General features: G+C 40.3%; 1 protein-coding gene across 1 annotated transcript in view; it reads right to left on the bottom strand.

Annotated features, from left to right (window-relative positions):
• Positions 1 to 5714: 5714 nt before the first annotated feature.
• Positions 5715 to 27171, bottom strand: part of ENPEP (glutamyl aminopeptidase) — a 47299-nt gene continuing 25842 nt past the window's right edge. Inside the window, exons 8-20 of the mRNA XM_030563825.1 lie at positions 25955 to 26020; positions 23110 to 23175; positions 21089 to 21240; positions 17449 to 17528; positions 15591 to 15721; positions 15411 to 15466; positions 11085 to 11235; positions 10231 to 10310; positions 10032 to 10133; positions 9756 to 9926; positions 8124 to 8264; positions 6129 to 6207; positions 5715 to 5852 (exon numbers count right to left, since the gene is read on the bottom strand). Coding sequence (XP_030419685.1) covers positions 5715 to 5852; positions 6129 to 6207; positions 8124 to 8264; positions 9756 to 9926; positions 10032 to 10133; positions 10231 to 10310; positions 11085 to 11235; positions 15411 to 15466; positions 15591 to 15721; positions 17449 to 17528; positions 21089 to 21240; positions 23110 to 23175; positions 25955 to 26020 — 1413 coding nt within the window. The remainder of the gene's footprint in view (positions 5853 to 6128; positions 6208 to 8123; positions 8265 to 9755; positions 9927 to 10031; positions 10134 to 10230; positions 10311 to 11084; positions 11236 to 15410; positions 15467 to 15590; positions 15722 to 17448; positions 17529 to 21088; positions 21241 to 23109; positions 23176 to 25954; positions 26021 to 27171) is intronic.

Raw genomic sequence — 27171 nt, 5'->3', positions numbered from 1 at the left:
AAAGCCAAGACATAAACTGAGAGTGAGAGCTTGGTCCCTGTATACTTAACAGGAATTTTGCCATTGATTTCAATAGGGGTAGATTTAATCATTAGTACCTCTTTCCAATATATCTAGTACAACCTGTTGATATTTTTACCAATAACTGGTTAGCTTCTCCCATTTCACCCTGAGGCCAATGAGCTGTTACTGTACCGTTAGAAGACACAATATTCTAGGATAGTGGCAATTGCCAGTTAAGTTTTCATGCATGACCTATTTTAACATTGGGATCCTCTACTGGTGCAATTTTTAACTGCTTTGCAGTTCACTTCTCCAGTGCTGCTTCTGTTGTTTCAGCATCTGACTCAAGAACACTTACACAGCTGAGGTGCTATTCATTTCTTGTTCTCTTCTTCAGAGTAATATTTCCAATTGGCCCTTCAGCAGCAGCAGGAAGAGAAAGCATCTTCATATGCCTATATTTTCTGCAGCCTTCTGGGCCTGAAGTGTTCTCATTCTATGAGCACTCGCATCTGTGTTTAATATGAAAATTTCTCAGGCAAGAATAAGGCAACATTGAAACAGTCCCAAGTGCCTGTTTTAACTCCGCAAATGCCAAAGTACACTATGGTGATTACTCTAGGCATTTCTCTTACTCTTTGTATGCAATAGCTTTTCCTCTATTGGCAACCCAGAAAATGAACCTGGCGTAATAGGAACAGCAGAGTCCTAAAAAGCTTCATAGAGCTAAAAAGCCAGCCAGTTCTGCACTCCTTCACTTTATCAGTGGAAATTCCTTCCTCGCTGATCAAATGGTCAAGGGAAAATTATCTCTTTTTAAAACAGCTCACATTTCTTCGGATTTGGTTTCAAATTGTCATTCTTAACCTTATCACAGACTATTTATAAATGCACCAGTTCCTGACCAAAAGATTTAGCATGTACCAGATTTGTTATCCATGTATGACAAACAGTCTGAAAGAGGTGCATGCCACAGAGTACATTCTCCATGAGCTGTTTAAAGGTTCCAAGAGCATTGCATAATCTAAAAGACCTTACTTGAAATTGCCAGAGCCTTTATCCTGCTGTAAAAGCAGCCTTCTTCCTGGGTTTTTGGATCCATTTCCACCTTTGTAAAGCCAATTAAGATCAACATGGAAACCAAACGTACTCTATTACAGCACTAAATGTATCTGTTTCTGACCAAGGACAGAAATCCTCTGTGACTGTAACAGAGTAGCTGGCCCTTTAAATGAAATTGGGCTCATCACTCCTTTTCCAGTCCAGGTGTTCCCTAGTTTGGTGTAATGAACAGAGCTGGTCTGCCCTTGAGCATTATAAATGGGAGTTCAGAAGGGGCAGTTCAGAACTCCAGAGTCATCGAAGAGAGCTTAGAGGGTGAGCTTAGAAAGAGCGAACCCCCCCCCCCCCAGCACTGATAATAAAGAGAGCTCAGAGAAAGGGCAGAGCTGAACTCAGAGCTTCAGGGAGGGATCCCACTGAAGGGTGGGGTGGTAAGAAATCCCTGGCTGAGCAGTGGAGCCACAACAAGCTGATGAAAGCAGAAGCTAGGAAGGCAGTCAGAGAGTCCCCTGCAAACTTCTCCAGGCTGGAGAGCTAAGCATGGCCAGAGATAACTGGAGAGGTCTGAAGGCTCAGAGCAGCAGAGAGAAATACCTGCTGGCTCTCTGAGCTGGTGGGCAAGAGAAGGCTGAAAGCTGGGGAATAGATAGGGCTGAGCCCTCTGATGTCTCCAGGCAATAACTGGAACCATACTTGGGAAGGAAATAAGGCAGAGAAACACTCTAGTGAGAGGACCTGGCTTAGGCCTGGTGAGAGAGGCCAGAGCCGTACCTGGGAGCTGAGCTGGAGCCTGGTGAGAGACGCTGGAGCCATACTTGGGATTGGATGGTTAGGGACGAATGTACTGTCTGGACTGCTCTGGGGACAGGGGATTTTGGGTAATAAATTAAAACCACAAAAAGGGCTATTAAACTCACTGCACCCTTCAGAGTATTTAATCTGAGGAATTGAAAAGGAAACTGAGGCAAAGGACCACTTGCTGGGCTGCCATGGGGGGGCTCCCAGTGACCATTTAATTTTCTATCATCCACACAAAATCTGGTATCAATCATCCTTTTTCTCAACCAGAAAGTATGGCTGATGCTAGAGGTTCAATGATCTCTTCCTAACATTTCATTACTCGTCTGTAAAACTCTTCTCTGTCAGAAAATGAGAGTCAGTGAGGTACTTGCTTGAAAAACGTGCTTCTCCTAGTGTCTATCTTGGTATATTTACTAATGCAATAAAACTCTTTATTTTGGTTGATTGAGGGAATAAATTCAACCAGAAACACTTGTCAAACCTTGCTGCTGCTGCTGCTGCTTGTAAAAGTGTCCACTAGTGCACTGGCTCAAATGTAGTTAGAACTTTAGAAACTCATCATGTCCCCTCTTTTCCTGCTAAATGAGCTGCCTCACATTTTCTCATTATTGTTTTATTAATTAAAACATAAAAGTCTGTATCTTTTTCAGACTGATTTCACAAACTACCTAGAATGCCTGTCTTGAAGCTAATAGAGCTGAACCATCTTGTAAAAATACTTCTCTTCTCTTTTTGATAGGTGTGAATGTAAGCCATTTCTCAGTATATGAAATGGGTATTACTCTATGGCTGATCTACAGAGGATATGGATCTATTGCAATTCTCAGCTTGAGAGGTTGTCCCTTTAACTCATGCTTTTCACGGTAGAGGTCTCTGATTCAGTCCCAGATGAGACCTCACTTATGGGATAGCTGGTACACAAGGGATTGAATTGAGTACCTCCAAAGCTAAAAGAACAAAGTGGAGCTAAAATGCTCAGCTCTTAAGGTGAGAGCTGTAATAGAGCTCTATCTCTTTTGGCTCAGGTACAGAGGGGAATACATAGTAGGTATTGGCCAGATAGGATCAAAAACATTTGGCTAAAAATAGGCAGTGTGACTCTGAGGGGGGAAAACAGCCTGTGCCAGTGAGTATTACTATGTATTCTATATTCCAGGGGGCTAACATAAAATCAGCTCACAGGAGAAGAGCCACCATATTGATTTGCTTTATTCACCATATTGATTTGCTTTATTCAGTCATACAAATCTTTAAAGGTACAAACAAAAAATGATGGGGTCTAAGACACGTGATATGTACTTGTCCAGACAAGGGCTCATTATAAATACAGAATCATAGAATATTAGGGTTGGAAGAAATCTCAGGAGGTCATCTAGTCCAAACTGCTGCTCAAAGCAGGACCAACACCAACTAAATCATCCCAGCCAAGGCTTTGTCAAGCCGGGCCTTAAAAACCTCTAAGGATGGAGATTCCACCACAATATGAAATAGTTCTTCATACTGGGGGGAAAGTGAAAGATTTTCTTCAGGGTCTGTGCATATTTTGGTTCTGTACAATTGCCTCACTTTCATTGCTGGGCAAAGGTGAGAGCACTGAAGAAGTCACTTGGCTCTTTGCCATAGTCCCATCACAATTGGAAGCATATAACAGCAGTACGTTGTAACCATTTGCGGCATGCTGGCTGACACTTTTCTTTCACGTAGCAATTGACTAGCGATCACTAGAATTCTCTGACCTCAAGTAGAAGCTACCTGCACATCCTAGGGTGAATTTGGCCTGAAACATGTGTAAGGGGTCAATAGTGCATGAGGAAGCATCAGTTCTGATTCTCAAATCTCTGAAAGTGAAGAAACTGCTTATTTCTTTCACACTGGATCCAGAGTCACAGTTGTTCTGCATCCCCTTTTTGCACCCGCTAAGGTGGAACAAATGGGCTGGAGGAGTGGCATAAGGCAGGAGTAGCTGCACAGGAGCCACATGTTCCTAGGATATTTCTCTATTCCTGGTGCACAGCCAGCTCTGTGCCATCTCTTTAGCAGCCTCACACACCCTCTTGGCTGCTGACGGACATTCCAGGGCAAAAGGAGATGTGCTTTTACTCCCCATTGATTCTGCATTCCTGCAGTGGCCCATTGAAATAGTGGATAAGTTTGGCCAACTCTCAGTTCTACTCAGTAGCCTGCACTGGGAGGCAAACTGGCCCCCAGTTGTTCCTGGATAAAGGATGCACAATCTGTTTTCCCCATGTTCCTGGGCCAGCCGTAGCTCCAGCACAGGGATGAATTTGCCCCTCCTAGGGCTGGAGGTCTCAAAGTGATTGTCATATCTGAAATTCTTAAGAAGCAGTGGTTGATGTTTTTTCAAAAAGGCAGAGGTGGCCAATCTTTTATTTCCTAGTTAAGAATGAGCGTTTCCTAGTTCTTGTTTGTTTGTTTTGTTTTGTTTTTGCTCTTCTTATGGAAAGAGAGGAAACAGGTACCCATTTCCTTGTCTAAAATATACAGTGACTTCTATCCCTGGTGCTGGTTACACAGTGGTTTCCAAACTGAGGTTCATGAACACCTGGGGGTGTTCTTGGGAAAAAATTCCCTAATGGCAGACAGAGTTGTTCCTTAGGACCCTGGGCAGCACAGGGCCAGCAGCCCAGAGCCCCTAGACTTCTAAGTGCTAAGCAGATCAAAGCAAGCATATCTATCACACCGAGGAGATTTAAACTTCAAGACTCCTTATAAGAAATAGAAGGGGAGGTGGATATTTTTTGCTGTTTTTAAAATTAAATAGGCAGCTAGTATTGTTTTTTAAATTATTATGAAGAACAAGTTTAAGCTTTGTTGTAACGTGCGTTGTTTGCCTGGACTGCTCAAGACCTGAATGTTTGTGTAGGAGGAACTCTGAGTTGGCTTCTTAAATACCTTCATGCTGTTTCACATCTGATACTCCTTGATGAAACATAGGAGCCTTGTCTTATAACAGGCTTATTCAAAGTGATACAAGCTATGAAAGTGAGATCTTGGAAGAGTGTTGCCATTTGCATAACATAAAAATACTGTAATAATTAATACTAAATAGTGTGTAATAAGCATGTCACAAAAACCAATTTTATATTTCCAAGATCACTGCTTTAATAATTTATACTCAGGTGAAGGAGAAAATCCCTGGAAATATTCATTTTTAAGAGAGGGGTTCACATGACTTGACATTTTAGTGAAAGGGGTTCACAGGTTGTTAAAGTTTGAGAGCCACTGCTTTGACAGGATTTAGAGAGAGAAACAAAATATGAAAGTTACAGAATCCCAAATAATAAACTTAAACAGTAGGTTGATAATATTGATCCCTTGAATACCAGTAGTTACACTTTTAAAGAATCAATCAAGAAACAAAATTAACTGACATTTCTTTAGTACTAGTACTTTAGTAGGCAAAGCTAAATCCCACATGATGTCTTTTACAAGTATAAATATATACAATGATTTTAAAACAAGTTCAAATTACTGCTTAATTCCCTTGAAATAGACCACCTGTAAAATACAGTTGGAAGGGTATCCCTGAGTGTTTTAAATATTCTTAAATTGGTTTCTTTCTACATAAACAAAGGGGTACATTTTTCAAGGCAGAAGGTGAGAGGTACAAACAGAGCCCAATCCTGCAATTGCTTATAACATGAGGAACTTTACTCTTACAGGTAGTCTTGTTTATCTTACATGAGTAAAGTTATTCAAGTGCACAAGTGTTTGTGGGATTCAGAGACAGCATTTGTAAATGGATTCCCAAATCTTCATGGAAAAACAGTAAGTGCATAAAATTAAGACAATATGTTTTTAATTCTTTGTTACTTTGAAGTAAAATATTAGGTTGTTAGCCATGCTTCTATCTCTCCCTTGTTTTGTTTTAGCCATTCAATATTGTTCTTCACTGTTTCAAGAGCCTGTTTCCTGGGTGTTTCTCCTGCTCCAGCATTAGGGTATTTTTCAAAGAAATTTTCCATCTTGAAAAGAGAAAAAGAAAATGAATTCACAGGCAGCAAGTACTTCTGTTGTATTTAACATCAAGTAATTTTTATAAGGCCCAATTCTATGTTCTTGAAATCAGGGAAAGTTTTACTTGAGAAAGGACTTCAGGATTGGACTGGTGGTACTTGAATAATTATTTTATAGCATTCAAAATTGTGTCAGGCATCTTAGAGAATAAAAGGTCAAGTTTCCAGCAGAGGAAGATCTTATAACTTAGTGGCTTAAAATGACTCTAGGCATCATCTCCATACCTGCCAAAGCTGAAGGTCAGTGTTGAATGTTTGGGTTATTGATACTATTCGACCAAGATATCTATCATTGATAGTGTATCTGAAAAAAACAAATAGTAGTTGATTTAAAAATAATATTGCTTTTTTTGGAGTGTTTGTTCCTTTATTGTTAAACTATTTTAGTTTTTAATCTTTTAGCATCACGAAATAGATGTTGCCCCAGATTTCAATATATTACCAGAAATATTTGAAAAAGCATATTGTATGATTTTTGTACTATTCTGTAGTTTAGCTATACCTGGTGAGATCTCTGATGTAAACATATTCAAAGAATGGTGTCTTCTGCCTGGAATCAAGCCAACCCTTGAGAGAAATTTCCATTACAACGCCCTCTCATGTCTTTGTCCCTCTGTGGAGCTAAAATTTGTGTATGGCCAGAGGACCTCTGTAAATTGGCAGCCTTATTGTGATTCTATGCCCTCATGTGAGTTTCAATTAGATTCCCTTCCTAATGTCCTACTCTAGTAGTAGGAGTGAAAGAGCACCTCAGGAATCAGTGTGAATAGACAGGAGCAAAGCCGGAAGCTGATTACATTGTTATTACAAGAGGGTATAAGAAAATTACAAGACCCCTCATTGTAGATTGCTGTGAATAAAGAGAATATTCTGTATTAGGCCAGATTGGGAATTGACCACTGCAGACTCCATAGAAGAACATTCCCATAACTCTATGGAACTTGCTACAGTTCTCTCTTGGCATTGGCTGCTAATGATCATTTAGGGATAGAAATATACCTTGTAGAATAAGTCTTAACTGCTTTATCTACATCTTTTTATTCCTCAAATTCATATTGCAATTCTTTACCACACAGATATATGGTTCGTAAAGCCCAAACCATAATATAGCACACCTCTAGGAAACTGTCCTGTATTTTCTCTCTCCTTTTTCTAGAAAAATACTTGGCTTTTTATGAGTAAATATTAAAGCAAAAAGCTTCCTGACTGATTCTTCTGGTGCTGTCACAACTTAGTGTGGGAGAGATCACAATTCACTAAGGGTGACCATCAATATGTCTGCAGAAAACCAGAATGGGCAGTGTCTATGTGGGTGAAATGACTGGAAATTCTTTTTTGGAGGGATGGGCGGGGGGAGGGGAGGGGAATGCAAAATCTTCCTAGGGCACTGGGCTACAATGTATTTTCTCTGTAGCTGTTCAAGCCTATTGGTTGTCCCACCAGGTGCAGCCCTTTCAGACCACTTGCATGGGTGTTAATCACTGAATCCATGGAATTATTGCTAGCCTCTGCAACAGTTTCTGATGAGCTGGCGTGCCAGCTCCCTCTGAAGTTTGTTTAGTTATTCCACCAGTAGCTTAAGTGGTGTGGAGGGCCTTATATAGCCTTTAGTCTGCAAGGAGCTGAGTGTTGTGAAAGCTGTGGCAGATTAGGGTGCTCAGTATCTCTCAGGATCAAATGTTAATGGCTGGAGTCTCAGAAAAGCTGGTCTCCCATAAACCAATGGGATTATTCACATGCTAAAAACCTGCCTGACTTTAAAGTAACTTGCTGAACTAAGGCCATAAATGTGCTTCCTATGTTATGCAGTGTTTCAAAGATCTGACAGGTAGCTACTTCGTCCAAAAGAGAGGCAGGTAACTAACAATCAAACTGCACTGTGCTACTTAGCTCTCAGAAAGTTTTGATTCAGACTGGAACTTTAGTATAGGATTTTCAAGTTGGCAGAAACTCATTTTTTTTCACCACAGGCTGCAATAATATTTAAAACATTTTCAGCTCTCTCTGTCCAAAGGAGTTGCTTCTTAGAGCCGTTTGCTTCCACGGAAATGGGTAAACCCAAAGATATTTGCAAGTTTTGCTTCACATTAGGAGAAATGGATTAATGTATTTCTGCACCTAATGGTGACTGTGTGGAGAGACTAAAGTGAGGTGAGATAAGAAAATAAAGAGCAGGAGACTTGGAATTAAGTGTAAAACGTTCAAAGGATGTTAACATACCTGCTGACTAAGTATTCCCAGTTGAGCCGTATCCAGTCCCAAGCCATGGTTTTGCCATAGCTGTTATAGGAGATGTATGTCAGGACAGTGAATACATCCTGACTTTTAATAAGACTGGTGTTGTAAATATATTTTAGATACCTAGGAGAAACCATATGGGAAACAATTAAATAGACTTTTAAAAATCTTTCATTAAAGACTGTGAAAAGTGAGTTGTAAAGTAACTATTCAAGTTGCTAAGACCAACCTAAACCATCTGCAGAAATATTTGTATTTTACTATGGAAAATCTAATAGTAGAGGCTTATTTTTTCTAGACCATTTTAAGGATGAAATAGACTGGTCTAAAATGTGATTACCTAGTAAGAATAAGATTTTTTTCAAAAGCAACTGGCATGTAGACATTGCCAGTGTTTCCATTTTTTTTTAAAGGTGCCTGGGCTCAAGTAATAACTATGGCATCTTCCACATATTATGACCTTGTATGCACCATATTTGCAAAGTCATGCCTGGCACATATGCCTACCAGAAGAGATGCTGGAGCTGAGCCCCAGCATAAAGTAAGTCCCAGGCTTCTCACTGAAAATTAGCAGGGTTTACTACCCAGATCCTCGACGATATTGAGGCATCTACTTCCCATTGATTTCCTAGTTCACTTGAAAATTTTACCCTAAATCTGTCCGTTTTCTATCCCAGTGAGTGAGGTCAAAGTTCCTTTATCTAATAGGATGAAATCTTGTGAACTATAGAAGGTCTATAATGTGGTAGGTCAGGGGTGTGACCAATAGGTCCATAAAATGGGTGGACTCACTGTCACATAGACACGTTTAAGGACAATATTAGGAAGCTACTCCTAGCTGCAATGTACAGTAGCAGCTACTATAACTTGAGGCTGAAGGTTCTGTTCTTCAGCTCCATAAACAAGTGGCTGAGTGCACAGCCAGCTTTCTCAGTGGTGTGCGTTCTTTTTTTCCTTTATTTCACTAATAAAGTTGGTTCTGAGAAGGGCCAAAATCCACCTGTGAGTGCACCTACAGTGCAGATTTGTTGTCGTTGTTGTTGTTTTTTGCTCTGCAGATTTGGGTTTGTCTGAATAATCCATGTTTTAGTCATAGAAGCAATGACTGTGTAGGGTTAGTTACGAAATGACCTTAAATGATGTGTACCTGTGACGTTATACACAATGCTAACCTCGGTCACCACATATCCATATTACTGTTTCCTTCATCCCCTCTCTTCTAGTTCTTCCTATTGTTAATTACGCTCATTTGTTTAATCTTGTCCCCAATTGTAAACTTCTTGGGGCAAGGACTGTCATTTTATGTGCTAGGACAATAGTGCCCAGATCCCAACTGGGACCTTGGAGGATACTGCCCTGATAGAAGTAGTAATTATTAGGGTAGTTCTATGCTTGCAAGAACTATAAAAACCATCACCTGACCATATTCCTTCAAGCAAGAGAACAATCACTTTGCCTAGTTACTGGCAGTATAATTTCAGGGAGGGCTACTCAAGAGTGACAGCATTTGACAATCTGCTGTGTTCTATATCATACTTTATATATGCCAACAATGATAATGTGGGCGGGTGTATGGGGGAAGGAAAATAACTCTTTCAGCATATTTTCAGCAACCTGTCCAAAAGGGTGATGTTCTTCACTGATGCAAGACCATAGAGCAACTTTTCTTTTTCTTGAGCTAATGAAGTACTTTGGTATTTCTGAAACATATAGTTCCATGATGTCTCATTGCCGGAGTTCTGCATCCCATAGCGATATACCAAGAGCCGGAGATTTACAGGTGGACTAAGAAACATAAAAAAATATATTATGGTTGTCACCTTTTTTTGAGTTGCATTATAATACCATACACAGTACTTTTAACTCAATGCAAAAACCATGAATATTCACCTTGCTCCATTTAACCAGGAATCAAATAAGCTAGATGCATTGTTCAAAGCTTCCTGGTCATCCATGCTGCATGCAAATCCTAAAACAGCTGTACGAAGAAGCCTTTTAAAAAAAAAAAGAGAGAGACAGAGGGAGTTTTTCCTAGTGTTCTACAATCTCAGTCTATATATAATAAATTCTTACACAATAAATTCTTAACCTCGTCACATGGCTTCCAGTTTCATCATCGTTCCAACCCAGCTGACTTGCAATGGGTTTAACCAGACTGCGAAAGTATGCCTGAAATAAAGAGATTTTCTGATTACCCTTATGGGTTTCATGATGTAACAAGGTTTTCATCTTCATAGTTTGCCTTTTTTTTTAAATTCCAGTAACAACATACCCCCGAAAAAAAAACTTTCAGCAAAGTCACCTTGTCATGAAAGGATGTAAACATCATACTGCACCTTTGCTTTGCACTGTTATGATGCACTGACACAACATGAAGATGTCCCATCAGCCTCAAGCCTTGTCTACACTACGATAACATAACCACCAGTGTAAATTAGGACACGCTCTGCTCAACTTGGTTCCCTGACATAATGCTGACTACAGTTCGTGCTTATCTGTGCTGACTATTGAAGTATGTTCAACCCCCAGTCAGATATCATGATTGCTGACAACCTGACTGAGACACGGTTACCTTTCACGGTGTAGGTAAGGCATCAAAAGTTTTGCTATCTTCAACAATCCTGCTTATAATACACAGACAGCCCTGGCACAAAAATAACTGTACAGTGAGCAATCAAAATAGGTGGCAACTATAACTGGGAATACTCCAATTTTATTTCCAGTATATAGTCCCAGTCTGTGGATCTGTATAATTCATGGGGCTATATAAATCAGCTCGCAAAATATATGTTGAGTATTATAAATAATATACATCTTTTAAAGTTGAAATTAACTAAAACAGCTTCAGCAACTTTGAAAGTCACTCAGCCTTCAATCCTATCATTGTTATAGCCCTGAACTGGATTAATAGATTATAAGCAAGACTTTCATTGGTTGCGTCACCTTAAACCTGGGGTAGAGCTGTGTATCATCTCCAAGCATGTCTCTGAGGTAAGATACAGCTGATATAACTCTATGCCAAGGTAAATAGTCTCCTTCATCCTGTAGATATTTTGTTAGATTCAGTGGAACATCATAATTCAAAAGTTCAGCCCTAAAGAAGGATGAGAGACAATTGACACAACATTACACGTCCTGCCTCATTTGTAACTAGAACACACAGAGAAGTCTAATGTCCTGCGTGTTAATTGTAACCACTTTCCATGGCTGCATCATTCTTGTGAGAAGCTCTTTTCAAAAGGAATTCATTGTATGCAATTTTAAAACTTGCTTGTATATTTTGGAAATGGTCTAGTTTTTTTGAGGACGATGTACTGGTTCCATTGTACAATCTGTAGGAAGCAGAGGGACTTTCTTCAGGAGCATGTGCCTCTCTAGAAGCAAATTTGTTCAAATCTAAATTTCAGAAGAGTCAAGTTAGACATCAGCCTTCTACTTTTTTCAGTGTCTGTTTACCTTAGTTTAATTTCTTCTTCCCTCTCCATCAATCACTTTCCCTGCTCTCTCTCTGTCCTCTAAATCACTTATCATTTATTCCTCAATCATATACTACACCCAGTCTACCTCTTCTCTGATAGGAAGAGAGAAGGATGGGGAGTGGGCCCCCAAACAAGCAATGTCCTCTTTTCCAGTTTCTGTGAAAATGGTTGGGAGAAGTTTCCTTGTCTCCCTCTTCTCCCCACTGCCATGCTGACATGGGATAGGGCTGATTAGGGGTTCTGGAGAGCCAACCAACTGATCTCCTCTAGGAAGGAACAGGGGCAACATTTCCTCTCTCCTCCCCAAACAGTAGGAGTTGGGGGCTGCTGTGGCTTTCTTATTCCTTTCCTCCCTGGGAATGTGCTATATTATGGAACAGGCACTGGTCTAAAAATAGACTAGGCAGAGCAAGCACACCACCATTCAGCATGGTGCTGTTGGGAGAGCAGCAATTGTTCAGTTCATAAGGGGGTTAGACATCAGACAAATTCATTTCCGGTTGACCAGATTGATGCTTCAGACTTTTTTTCCAATCAAAACAATTTGGCAAATTCAGGTGAGCTGAAACATTTTGTGAATTCAGGTTGAATCTATTCCCTCTCCCCCCAGCACTGGAAAAAGTTTCTGTGAAAAAATAATTTCACTCAGCTTTAGTGATAACCTGATTGACTTCATAACCTATTCTGGAGAACCATCTCTCCCTCCCTATTACATGGTGAAACTGTCCAGGCCTGTATAAAAGTTTGCTTCTGTACACCTTCTTTTAATGTAGACTCTCGATTTTCCCCCCTCTCCTGCACTAGCATGTATTGGAGATTTTATGTTATGATGGGACAGCTGAAAATCACACACTTTTTTAATTGTATTGCAGTCATGGAAGTGTTGTAAATTTCATCCACAGTGCTGTGGGGCATATGTCCCAGCGGCACAATGGATACATAGCTCATCTAAGGATTAGCTTTCTCTGCTCAAAGTATTTGGCTATAGATTTATCAATTTACAGTAAAATGCAGAAGATCTGCTGAATATATTCTGAGTATGTGTTACTAGAGGAGGTTGTTTCAAATCAGAAAGTAATTACAATAATACCTAGGGCTAACAGTGCTTTTCATCAGTAAATCTCAACGTACTTTAAAAAAAGTCAGTAGCATTATCTACATATTGCAGCTGGAGAAACTGAGGCATAGAGTGGTTAAAGTCACTTGCCCAAGGTTAATCAGAAGGCTAGTGGCAGATCCAGGAATACAGACTGGCTTGCAAATCTTTTTATGACACAGAAATAAACACTGAAGATCTAAACATGGGGAAATAATTTTAATATTGGGGAAAAATCCAATGAGTTCAGTGGGACTGCTTTTGTAACTGTTCACCAGTGGGAGTAAGGGATTCATACTCTGGCTGTAAGTTTGTATTTGCCCAAGCAATGGGTATCTAGTGGTCTGATCACATGACTGAGAGCCAGAAAGCCATAAATTCTAATAGCATCAATTCACTGTTTGGTCTTTAGCAAATCCCTTAACACTTGTGTATCTCAGTTTCCTTATCTGCAAAATGGGGATGTTAATCCTTACCCACTTTAAAGGGTTGTTGTGAAGATAGCTAGTATTTGTAATGCAGAATATTAGTGACATAGAATATTTGGTAATGTGAGTCTCACAGAAGGGACAAACTAGCTCTAAATATCTAACTTATAAGATTTCATGATTATTAAACATACATGTTATGGGGGGGGGTTGTATTGTACATGGTATTGAACGTGAAGGGTTTGATTTTTAAACAAATTAGGTGTACAATTTGTGCACACTTGCTGTGACTATGTGTGCAATTCAGTCATGTGGGAACAAGTGATCATAAATAATCCCTTGCATGCACAATTGCAATAACTACAAGTAAATTGAATGCAAAATTGTGCATATATTTTGCTTATGCAATTGCATTCTTAATAGGTTTAGTAACCAGGCCCAAACCATCTCTATTTTCCTGACTTTTTATGGAACTCTGTTATCAACAGTCCTTCCAGTTCTCACAGTGTTTATCTCTTTTTATACACAGCTACTCAACTGCACTCCCACAAGAGCCCTTTACTTCATCCCAAGGCAAAACGAATTGTCTGTATTGTGTGATAGCAGCAATTAAAGTGCTAAAGAGATTATTATATCACCGTGCTCTTTAAAAGGGCTCAGATAATATACTTGGGGGAAAAGTTATGGAACATACACAGGAGGCACTTTCCAAAGAAAGTTCTGAAGGCTTATTATGATTAGATGTCACATACAAGAGCAGAGCAGCTCTGAAGGAGCTCTCATTACCATTCTAGGGCAATCAACATTGTGTAGTTACTTGCTTTTATTCACCAAATATATCTGGAAAAGGTACACGTAGTTGTGTGACCAAAAAAGAAGTTACGCCTCATTAACTGTCCTAATTCAAGATTCAGAAAGAAATCTGGTGGATTCTGGGATATCTGTGGAGACATATACACAGAGGGACACACTCTCTGTGACTCTCCTTAGACACCTGGTTTCTTCTGGGAACATGGCTTCAGCTGGAACACTTCGGTCATTGCCTTGCCATCCACACCCAGCTCAAAATACCAAGAATTCTGCAGGCAGAGAGAGAAAATAAATCCTTCTCCCATTGAAGTGAATGGCAAAACTCCCACTAACTTCAGTGATTCAGGATCAGACCCTAATACTGGACAGGTCAGGCCAACTCTAACTGGTATCAATAAGAGCTGTACACACATTTGAATTTGCTCCTTATAGAGGAAAATGTAAGAGAAGAAAAGGCTACTAAAGACAAACCAAGGCCTAATTCTTTCTGTAGTTTAGTTTAAAAATTCTCATTCTTACCATCCAAACCCAGAGAATGCCAATATAATAAGCAGTGTGAAGACATGAAAGCTATTTTGAAATGTCTATAAGGGGTGGGCAAACTTTTTGGCCCAAGGGCCACATCTGGGTATGGAAATTGTATGGTGGGCCATGAATGCCCATGAAATTGCAGTTGGGGTATAGGAGGCGGAGAGGGCTCTGGCTGTGGGTGCGGGAGGGGACGCCAGGCTGAAGCAGGGGTGTGGGAGGGATAAGGGTTCTGGCTGTAGGTGCGGGCTCTGGGGTGGGACTGGGGATGAGGGATTTGGAGTGTAGGAGGGTGCTTCAGGCTGGGACCAAGGGGTTCAGAGGGCCAGAGAGGGATCAGGGCTTGGGGTGGGGCCCGGGGGTGGCAGTGGGGGCTCTGGCTGGGGTGGCGGGCTCTGGAGAGGAGCCAGAAATTAGGAGTTCAGGGTGCAGGAGGGGGATCCAGGTTGGGGCAAGGGGTTGAGGTGTGTGTGGGGGATGCTCTGGGCTGGGATCAAGGGGTTCAGAGGGCGGGAGAGGGTTCAGGGCTGGCGCAGGGGATTGGGGCACAGGAGGGGCTCAGGGATGCAGGCTCTGGGCAGTGCTTACCTCAAGCAGCTCCCGGATGCAGCGGCATGTCTATCCTCTGGCTCCTACATGGAGGCGTGGCCAACAGAAGCTGTTGGAGCAGTGCTTGGGGCAGGGGCAGTATGCGGAGCTCCCCGGCTGCCTCTAAACGTAGGAGCCGAAGAGAGGACATGCCGCTGTTTCCGTGAGCCATGTGGAGCGGCCCCTAACCCCACTCCTTGGCTGGAGTGTGGGAGCAGGGCAAGCTCCAGACCCTGCTCCCCAGCAGGAGCTCAAGTGCTGGATTAAATTGACTGGTGGCCTGCGGGCCATAGTTTGCCTACCCCGGTCTATTATGTGCTAGTTTCACTATAAAACCTACCTTGCCAAAGAAAACGCATCATCCAGAAGGCCAGCACGATCAGTGGAAGAAAAAGACTGCACGAGGGGAGGAAGAAAAAGAGAGCAAAAAAAGTTTATATTTTGTAGAAGAAACAATTGTCAGTAGATCCCAGAAACCAACCAGTTTACAACCAAATCCAATTAATTTCATCAGACTCACCGTATGGTTGATAGCCAATAAGCTGCTTATGTCGTTCCAAGTTTGTGTTTCATAATTTACACGATAAAACCCAATGTGGTCTGGATTTATTTTCAGTAAAGAATCAGGGTTGCTGGGTGTTATAGTAATTCCTGTGGTTGTAAACAAATACTAATGAAAAATGTATGTGCATATAAATACATGCCTGGCGGGGGTGGGGGAGCGTGCTCATTGGAAATACATTCACTCCAAAAGTCATGTTTGATTTTTAACTCATATCCACAAAGGACCCGAAGCTTAATTCTAGGTTGGTTGCACTAAAATGGCAGAGAGTAAAGATATTGATGCAGCTGTTAGTTTAGAATAGGAAATAATTGTGGTAACAGTGTGAAATCTGTAGGCAAATGTTCATTATTAAGTGGAAACTACTGTACTTAGAATAAGCATAAAGGAAATAATTCTTTTTGAAGCAAACACTTAATCATAAAAATATTCCTATTAATATTTATTCCAAAAGTTTCTATCAGTTCTCAGTGTTATGGTTTGTATTAATCTGACTTTATATTTTACCTATTTATTCTCTGCATGTTTTTTCCATTTTATATCCATGCATCTCTTTTCCCTTCCTCTTTCTTGACTCAGTTCCTATAACTACAGATTAATTAAATCACAAAATAAACCAAACCCTTACTCAAATCTTGAGGTTCGTGGAAACTCAGAATGAAGCCTAACCCTTGAGGAGGAGGATCCATTCTCAAAAGTTAAACTTCTCCCACTGTGGTCAGCAGTTTTGAAAGTTCACTTAGTGCCTGTTCCAGTATCTGAAGCAGAAGCCTTTTACTTCAATGCGTATTGACTTAGCCCTTAGTAAATAGTATTTCTGACTATGGATGAACCGTGCAAGGTATTTCAAAAGACTGTTCTAATTCATTGGGACAACTCTCAGCCTCCTGCGTTGTGATGGGGAGAGTGGTGAGAGAAAATTCTTTCATGCAATTTTCTGTTATGCATCATAATATAATGGGTAGGTTTAATTTTCATCCTAGACTCTGATGCAAGTAAATTAAACACAAACTTTAAAGTAATTTAAAAAAAACTAAACTAAAAGGGGGAGGCAAGTGCTAAATGCAAAAAGAGAATAGAAGAGCTGGTGATATACTTCTGAATTTTGAAATTTTGTTGAGCAGTAGAAATTTTTTTTGAATTTTTGGGAAAAAAACCAAAACTTTCATGGACATCTCTTTGGATTTTTTGAGCAGCAAATAGCTTCAGCCAACTCCAAAATAACAGGGTACTGCAGCTCCCTCCACCTAAACTAAGTGAGTCCAGACTGCCACCTATCACAGCAAAAGATGTATTTATCAGCATACAGATCCAGCTTCTTCCTTAGGTTGAAATTCAGGAAAGCACATACTTAAGTCCCATTGCTATCAATGGGACAGCATGCTTAGAAAAGCACCTGCATGTGCTTAGCTATGAGTAGGGATGAATTTAAGCATATCTTAAATGTTTGAATATGCAGGCCTTGCACATACACATGCTATCATTAAAATTAAATGGAAATCTTTGTTTTGATGTGCCCAAAATTCCTCTAAACCAAGTGACCAATTTTATAATAGGCTGAGTGTCATATTGTGTGAATAAATAAAAATAGAGTTTACTTATAGGACTTAATTAGCATAATCCTATTTATGGGAGGGGCTTATTCTCATTCCAGGGAAGGACCTTAACTCCTTTATTCTCAAGCAGTGTGTTTCGAGCACTGAAGCGCATAAAAGTTAATTACTTTTCAGTTCTTACTAAGGATATTTTTAAAGCTTTGCGTGATTGTCACATTGAGCCTACTGTTATTCTTAAATGAAACATTACTGAAGTTTACCTGCAGATTCTGACTTATTGTAGAATGTGACATCTACTTCGGTCCCAGCACGCCATTTCACCGGGATATTCCATGTGTAACTGAAATGATTTTAAATGAAAATATAAACAACTTTTGAAAGAGAACCTAAAATACCACATTTAAAACATTTTATCAATTATTATTATGATTAATAAATACATGTACTGTGGCACCTATGGACTCCAGCTTTATTGTGCTAGGCACTGTGTAAACTTACTACTTCATAGTCAATTTATGAATATATACGTACTTGTGTAGCTATATCCAGACATCCACTAATATATGACTAAATACCCCAGATAACAAATTTTGGTCTTTTACCGACAGCTTGATTATTTAAATATATTAAAAACTTTTTAGTATATCTTCCTGGTAAAACCAGTTTATAAAAATTTTGGATACAGGCAAGGTAAAATAGATACTTGGTTATTTTTACTGGACAAATACTGCATATATGACAATATTCTGTTTCTAAGTTAAAATAAAAGGTTTGAAGTACCTGATAGCATTCCTTTTTTCAATATGGAGAATAGCAGCAGTTAGTCCCTAAAACTATGAAATATACATAATTTCTGCCATGACTCTGGCAGACTGAGCACAGGACTGGGAGCTATGAACTACTGAGTTTTTGTCATTGGCATTGACTGTGTGTGGTATTAAGCAAGTAACTTATGACTTGATTTAGCAAGGTATTTAGTCACATGCCAAACTTTAGCCATATGAATAGTTCCATTGACCACGCTATTTTTCAGAAATCCACGGAAGGAGTCACATGCTTGAAGTTAATATGTGCTTAAATATCTTTCTGAATGAGGGCCTTAATGTCTCTGTGCCTTGGTTTCCCCATCTATCAAATGGGAATGATATTTACCTAATATCAGAGGAGTGTTGTGTGGACTAGCTAAGTTCTGTGTACCATTATATACTGCAAATATGTTTATTGTAATTATACACAGTTGGAAATATATTCTTGTCAAGTAGTATTTCTGTATCATATCATGTTAATCTAGTAGATCACAAGGCATTTAATTTAATGAAGCATGATTATATGTGGATGGGTGACCTTAGCATTAATGTAGAGGTTTACATGTTCAAAGTTTTGTACAGACATTAACCAATTAACCTTCACAACACCCCTGTGTGGTAAATTGCTAAAGATTACTATGCCTGTTTTACAGATAAGGAAAACTGAAATAGAAAGTGTTTCTTTGAGGGCTATACAACGAATCTGTGTCAGAGGCAGAATTAGAATTCAGGACCTCTTGATTGTTCCAATCCTGTGTTTCTTCTCTTAGACCATATTGATTCGTCCCTCCCTCCCTCCCTGAGTGCCAGATTGTGATATACCTTTACCCACACTGAGTAGTATCTTACTCCTTGATAAGTCTAATTGAAATCAATGGGAGCAGTTGGGAAGTAAGGTACTATATAATGCAAGGGTATCAATATCCAGCCCAGAGATGTTTTTCTATCATCTTAGTTACCATGGCAACAAACACTATACAAAAACGCGTCATTCTTCTGACTCTACTGCATTAGAACCCAGAATCAAAGGAACAACAACTTCATTCTAGCAAGTAAGAAAATGAAGGAAGTCATATCTCTTTGCTACCTACCAGGAGAAAGGTCAGCTCTTGTTTTATATTTTTAAATAAAAATATTTTAACAGATTTGTACATTTCTTACTTTTATTAGCTATCTTTTGGAGAATTATTGTGATGGAGTTTAAAAGGGTTATTGCTTGGCCAAAAGCCTGGATGTTGCATTTCTCCAGGAGAAAGCTGATAAAAGAGTTTTTAATATTTGTTTTGTAAATGCACTTAGTGGAGTGATATTCCTTTAGTGTTTTTATATGTTCCTGAGATCATGTACCATACTTCCTTGGGCATTAAGTACAATGTCCATATCCTATTGAGGATGTGTTCCTGACATGCTATATTGCAGCCACATACTTGCCTAGCAGCACTATTTAAAAAACATGAGTTCTTGAAGTTGTATTTCTCTTTTGAGTGTTAATATCCAGGACAGGACTTTGTCAGAACAAGGGCACTGTAGCCATCTAGGGAGACATCCCTGCAGGCTTCAGAGAAAAAAACTTTTATTAGACTCTCTGTTTCACAGCTTAGTCACAACCCCAGACCTGGAGCTGAGCTGTCAAAGTTCCACTGGGGGGCGCAAGGCCCTAGTAGTCTCCTCTCCCACATCAATGCTGGCTGGGGGAGGGAGTACAGTTTTGCAGTACAGTACAGAGTGCGCTTGGATCTTTTGCAAGGGATAAAACCTATTCCAATGAAGATAATATCAGGGTTTTATTATATAAGTGCATTTTATCCCTAAGCACTTGATAAGTAAAATTTTATGTAGAACTAATTTCCCCCACCACTGAGATGCAACTGTTTCTGGAATGACTGGAGCAGTTCACTATGTACATGGCTGATTAGGGCAGGACTTGCTTTAGGATTTACATTAAAAGCATGAATAACACCAAGAACGTGGTGCTCTAATTCCTTTGATTATCTGAGGAAAGCTGGGTTGCTGGATTCACCCCCTTCTGAGCATAATGCAATGAGCCAACGTTGTGAACAGTAAGGAGCTGTTAATTGAATACCATCTTCTATATGGCACAGAGGTAGAATTTGCAAAAATGAATTTTTTTTTTCCGTTCAAATCCAGACCAGGTCACTAGTGACCATAAGTGGTTTTTCTGGTTGATGGCTGTTTGATCTGTGTGAAATTAGTTGGTGGCCAATGTCCAAGCCCCAGTGGTGCCCACTTCACAAAACCACCATCACAGTTGACACTGTTTGGCAGCCTTGTTGGCAGTCTCAAGCAGAAAAGGCAAGAATTGTATGGACATGGGGACAGAACTGCTCTTTTGCCTTTACTGATGGTGTTCTGGGGATTATTGTTGAGACACACTTGCGGGGCAGCATGGGGAAGGTTGCATTGTTCTGTCCGTGGTTGTACCTGTTTTGGTGGCTAAAGTCTCCAGGGCTGTAAATAGGGCATCTTCCACCATTATGAAATTCACTCAGAAATATTGAAAAAATATCCATATATAACTGAAACTGCTGTGATCTCCGTTATGCCCAGTCCTCCATATCATTTGTCCTCCCTTCCTCTTCTTCCTTTTGAATTTAGATATTTGGTGTTCTACACTGAGACACACATAGCTAATGCAGTAGTTGTCCTGGGTGTAGGGAGTTATTATACAGCATCTTGTTAAGTTTTCTTGTAATTTACTGGTTGTTGGGTTTCCCCTGAGACCTCTTCCACTTGGTCTCCCAAGAACTCAGTTCATTTCCAGTCTTGTCTGTTACTCAGATTACTTTATTTGGCATAAAGCAAAGTTATGCAGAGTTGATTAGACTCAAGCATGGGGTGGGTGGTGTGTACCACGCATCCAAAGTTACACCACATACCTCTTCCTTTAGACGTTACATTTACTATATGTTGCATTACATGTTTTGGGAGGTAACTGTAAATTCAAGATAGGGAGAAGTGTGTGTGTGTGTGTGTGAGAGAGAGAGAGAGAGAGAATCCATATGAGCATATCTATCTACAGCATCTCTCTTTCTGCTGTTTTTCTACAGGACAGGCATATACAGTAAAACCTTACCCTAGTGAAGAGGTCGGTTCAGAAGAATTTGCTGAGGGGTCCAACAGAAAACGTCTCTGTGTGACGTTCGAATTAGCTTCCACACTCAATACAGGGTATCCCATCTGCCTGGTCCAGGTGTCCATCACTTCCTTCACTGGCTTATCACTTGCCTAAGAATAATAGCAGATGGTCACACTGAGAAAGCTAAATCAGATTGAAGAGGGAATAAAACTCTCATGCTGAGAGGCTGGGAGACCAGAAAGGGAACAGGTTTCCCTCATTAATGTTAGGGCTTTGTTCCTAACAATTCAGCAAATAAGAGAGCAAGATTGGCTCAAAATATTTTACTTGTTAAACTCTTTCATGGTGCATGTAACAGAAGAAAAGTAATGAGCTGTCAACAGAGATATTTTAAATACTCTTAAAGCAAACAGAGTTAAACTAGGTCAGGGTTCAGGCAGTAGGAGGGGCAAAGAATATTCCCTGCCCTTGTGGCTTGCTCCTCTCTGCATACTTCAAGCTCAAACAATTTTCCTCTTCTGCTGCCTTCTGGGGAGGGAGTAGAACACAGGAAAGACTAGATGAGATTCTAGCACTACTGGTGACTCTCCTCTATAGCAGAATTCCCAAACTATGGTCTGCAAGCCAGTCCTTCCAGGTGCTCTGAAGAGAGCTGAGCTGCTGGCTCCATTCTCCAGACAGCTTCAGGTAGGTGCTGATGGAAGGAAGGAGGAGCAGCCAGCACTAGGGACTGCTGGTGGAGCTGCCCCCTCCTTTCCTCTTTACCCACAAACTCAAGTGCAGCTGCCTCTCAGACTGAGGCCATGGGACTTAACCAGTGCCCCTTCAACCCACCATGTGCTAGATGGAAAAGAGCCAGGTTTAAGGTGTTTTCCAGGGCCAGAAGGTACTGTGAGCAGCAGAGAGGGAGAAGAGAACAAGAAGAGAGCCAGTCTGGGCAAGCAAGAGCCTGGGACTAGGGGGAGAGCAGGATGAGACACTAATGCAGAACTTGGGTAAAATCGCTGTCAGGAACCTGGTCGGGGAGGGGGAGAGGAAGGCATATGGTGTCCAAGTAAGGAGCTGGGAACTTGCGGAGGCAGAAAACAGTTGGGCCTCAGGAGGCAATTGGGGAGCAGGGTGGGAGGAAAGAGCCAGAACTTGGGGAGAAGGAAGGAACCAAGGTCTGGTGGGAAATGAGGGAGCAGTAGGGATCCAGGGTAGTTAAACTGGCAGTCAGACTAAGTGCTTAGATCAGTGGTTCTTAACCAGGGGTATACATGCCCTTGGGAGTATGCAGAGGTCTTCCAGGGGTCACATCAATTCATATTTGCCTAGTTTTACAACAGGCTACATAAAAAGCACTAGTGAAATCAGTGCAAACTAAAACTTCATACAAACAATGACTTGTTTTTACTGCTCTATATACTATACACTGAAATGTAAGTACAATATTTATATTCCAATTGATTTATAATTAATGGTAAAAATGAGAAGGTAAGCAATTTTCCAATAATAGTCTGCTGTGATACTTTTGTAAGCAAGCAGTTTTTAAGTGAGATGAAAGATACATCAGACTTCTGAAAAGGGTACAGTAGTCTGCAAAGGTTGAGAGCCACTGGCTTAAATACTGTTGTGATGAGTGCTATAGAAAACCCTACTATAGAAAGAATCGTGTTAGGAGAGTGTGTGTGTGTGTGTGTGTGTGTGTGTACGTACATTTAAGTGAGACTGATGTGGTCAGATCGATAGGTTGGAAGGGCTGAAATTTCTTGTGTATGTGGATTGCTTTGCTTTGTCAGTTCCCCCTCACTTGCTTCCAGTTCCAACCCACACCTAAGCAATTTTTCCATGCAAAAAATGAGTATTATATTTATTAGAGGGGTGAGATTTGGAGTTTGCTGGGCTGGGGGAGGCTGCCTGGGATATGATCTCTCTACTAAAAAGGTTCACAATATGAAAAAGTTTGGGAAACCCTGCTCTGTAGGATGAGTACAGAAACCTTTAATAGCAACGGTGTTAATTGTTACAGGCAATACCTTTTCCAGGGATTCCCAGAAATCATCCGTCTTTGCATTCTGGAAATGGTATTTCTTTAGATAGTTCTAGGAAAAAAAGAGAAGAAAATGTTTTAAATATTTGCATATTCTTCCTCACCTATCAAAACAATGCACATATTGTAATGTTATCTGTAGTACTAATATGCAGAATAGCTTCCTAAGAATGGTGTTATTCTTAACGCGCAAAGGCTTTGAGAGAGATGTACATTTGTTTATTTCACTGCTTTCTGCACAGAAGAAAAGTAGAAACACTTTCCAAATGCAGGGTCCACAGGTTGTTCTAAAAAGGAGATCTCAGAGTATGTCTGCATTACCCGCCGGATCAGTGGGCAGCAATCGATCCAGCATCTAGTGTAGATGCGATAAATCAACCCACCATGAGAGGCCCAGGCAGAGTCAATGGGGAAGTGGCAGCAGTTGACTCACCATGCTGAAGAGACCACAGTAAGTCGATCAAGTACGTTGATTTCAGCTATGTTATTCACATAACTGCAGTTGCGTAACTTATATAAATTTCCTCCCCCCACCACCAGTGAGGACCAAGGCTTACAGATATCCCAACTCCTCCTGTATAAGTGCAGGGTGGGAGCAGTTGCTTCCACTCTTCTGCTTTTGGGAAAGCCAGAAACATTGAGAAATTATTGCACACTGAATTATAAGTGTCAAAATTTTAGTCCATATGACTTACAAACACTATTGCCTAGTAAAAATTTGGGGGGCATGAAAGAGCTTAATGTCAGCCAGGATGAAGTGTGATTTTAATTTATACACTGTCCATAAGAGAACCAGCTGCTTCTTCCTTCTGGAAGCTAAGCTGGGTCCATTGTTTTTATAAAAGTTTTATTAATTTATATGTCTCAATTTAAAAACAAACTGAATCAGCAAAAACACAGCTGCTCATTAATGAGATGTTTGAAAGGGTAGAATAAAGTTTCCCCATCATCCCAGTCGTGTGTGCCTTCAATAAATCAAATGGAACCATATTAATCCAAAAAACGTTTCAGTACTTCCCAAAGGACAGGCCTATTCTTAAGACAGGGAGTGGGTATTTTCCAACATGATACATTAATGTGCAATGTATTAATCCCTGGAGAGGGCCCTAGACTTTTCTTTGTTGTTTACTTGAGTGGACAAAATGTAGTTGTATTGTACATTTCTGTCTTATTAAATAGGTCACAAAAAGAGTTATATTGGGGGTGTCTAAAAGTGGAAATCAAAGTTAAACTATGAAAATTTGGATAACTGCATTGTGTGATCAAAATCTTCTTAAAGGCTTAACTGATAACTAAAAATTAGTTATTTAGTGATTTCTTGTTATGCTTAAATATTGAATGCTAAAATATGCTATCCCCCAGTTCAGTGCTACTGAGACTGCGACACATCAAGTAGTACGTGATATTTTCTTTCCTAGCCTGCCTACAGAATGGTGCTGTTTGTTTCAATCTCAGCCACAGCTATTTCTGTGCTTGTATAGGGATGTGGGTAAGCAGGAAGTATTTATCATAGCAGCTTGTGCCTATAATGTGGAGTGTGACTGAATATTCCTATCTTGTAGGACTGTCCTTGCTGATTGTACCAAAATGTGTTTGCTGTGGTTTCAATATAATCGGTCAGCTGGCCAGCTAGGATGTTCTCCCAGCCCCTCCATATCTAGCTTGGGAGCAGAGATGACAGCACTAGTGTAAACTGGGCTCAGGCATCTCGATCACCATATTCTGAAGATTCACTTTGAGGACTAGCTCCGTGGTGAAAGATTTCTTGAAAAATGCCAGTGTAGCAACTCAGAGATCTTGGGGGATGTGGGGGGGCGGGGGGAGGAGGTGGCTGTTTTGTGTGCAGGGGGGAGAGTTTGGCATGGGTGAGTGGGGATAAGAACATATTTAATAATCCAGGAAACAAAGGCATCATGGTTAATTATCTAAAGGTTTCAGAGCACAGCAGTTATGTCCTCTATTTTTGGAGAAGACTCCAAGTTCTGCAATTTTCTCTTTTGTGTGTATGGTACTTAGCATGTATCCTAGCCTCTTGGTAGGGTTAAAGTAAAAGAGGGCTCCCCCCTGCCCCCGGGAAAATTAGCACTATGCATCTGGATTGATAGATGCGGAGTAACTCTGTTTTCAGGCTCTGGCTTCCCTAATTGCTCTGAAAGAGGAGTTTTGTCTGTAGTGGCCTCAGGGCCAGCTTCAAGTTTTTGCAGTTGCCAAGTGAATCAAGATTTGTAAAGCTTTTCAGGTAGATTTCTGTAAACTACATAGCACAACTGAATGGTCTGGAGGTACTTGATGTTAGGAAGATGCAGGAGTGCTTTGGTAGCTGGATGACTAGGTTCTAGTTAACACAGATAAGAGCATGGGGATAGAGTATTAAGGAGGAATCAGGAGGGTATCATGTGCCTAGGGTCATCACTGGCTGGCCTTCAAACACATATACAACCTTGCAGTTCAAATTCCAATTCATTGTGAGAATTAATTTCCATTTAACATTGCTACCTATTCCCATTGCAAAAGATTCCATAACTTCTGTATCAATACCAAACTGTGCCATCATGCTGGGAATTCATGTAACCTAGCTTTTATTGTCTACACAGCTTTCTCAGATGTGGTTGAAGGAGATAGTGTATCTACATCCTGCAAAAAATAAAATTTAGATTATTTGGGCTAAATGTTAGTATAGAAATGTTGTTAGGAATGAGTTATATAGTTATCTGAAATCGTAATGAGAACAAAGAAAGCGAATGTATCACATTCACTCTTCTGAGTAAAATCTTTCCCTTTCCCACATGTGGTTTATTTTTGTTTCTGGCATGTTTTACTGTAGTACATACCTGACATCCATTTTGAAATTTTGCTGGTGTAATCCAATCTTGAAGCATTCTGAGAATTGATGCTCCCTACATACAAAAAGAAAGGGAATAAGGTCATTTCACACCCTTTTTAAAACTAGATTCTCATTACTTTAAAAGACTTTACTAGAGTGAATATTCCATCTAGCAAAAACAGAAGTAATCTATATGGATAAAAAATGAGTTCCTTATTTCTGCAGAGCATTCTCTCACTCACTCACTCCTGCCATGATTTCAGACCCTGTTGTGAGACGTTGACTAAGAAATTAGGAGCCTTAATAATGCTGTAAATCTGCAGTTTTAGATTGTACAATGACTCTTCTCAAGGCTTAAATTATGCTAGGATGCTGACTTGGCATAAAAATACCAGCATCTGAAGCAGGTTGACAAGCTCTGTGACACTTACTTCTGGGGGGCCAGGAGGAGATGAAGTGTGATAGGGACCTTGGGAAAGGAAGAGGGTGGGAGAAGACACCAAGGTAGAAGAAGAGAATTAAAAATGGACAGAGGATATAATAGACAGGTGGAAGTAAGGTGACCAGATAGCAACTGTGAAAAAATGGGATGCGGTGGGGGGTAATAGACACCTCTAAAAGAAAAAGTCCCAAAAAACAGGATTGTCTCTTTAAAAACGGGACATCTGGTCACCCTAGGTGGAAGAGATAAAATGGTATAGCCACAAAAAGAAGGAAAGGAAAATAAGTAAAACCCAACATACAGCTTCAAGGTTAGTAAATTTTATTTTCCTGGCAGAAAAGAAGGATAATTGAAAAAATGTTTTGAACTGTTTAAAAAAACAAAACAGAACTCACTGTCCCATGGGATTAGGCACTTATGTCAGTTCCTCAGTAAGCCTTGACTCCATTCTTTATATTACTAGAGATGACAATTTGGACACATCAGTGCGTCACTGGAGTGGTTGTTAACATTGAGTAGACATGCAGCAGTTAGGACTTGTCTACACTAAGACTTAGTGCACAGCAAGCCAGGGTATGAATATACAGTGCACTAGCCTGCAGCACGTTGACTGGCCACGTGGATGTGCTACCATACACTAAAAGTTCCATAGCATGGTTTGATATAGAGCAGTGGTTTCAAACAGCAATAGACAAACCCTTAATTTGGAGACTTTCTTTTCCAATTTATTGTTCTCAAACTGGCCAGCAGGTGTCTCTTTTCCAATGCAAAACTAGTTTTGT

Source organism: Gopherus evgoodei, chromosome 5, assembly GCF_007399415.2.
Source record: "Gopherus evgoodei ecotype Sinaloan lineage chromosome 5, rGopEvg1_v1.p, whole genome shotgun sequence".
Classification (NCBI taxonomy): Eukaryota; Metazoa; Chordata; order Testudines; family Testudinidae; genus Gopherus; species Gopherus evgoodei.
Note: the sequence above shows the minus strand (reverse complement) of the source record. Positions and strands in the feature narration are given on the sequence as shown.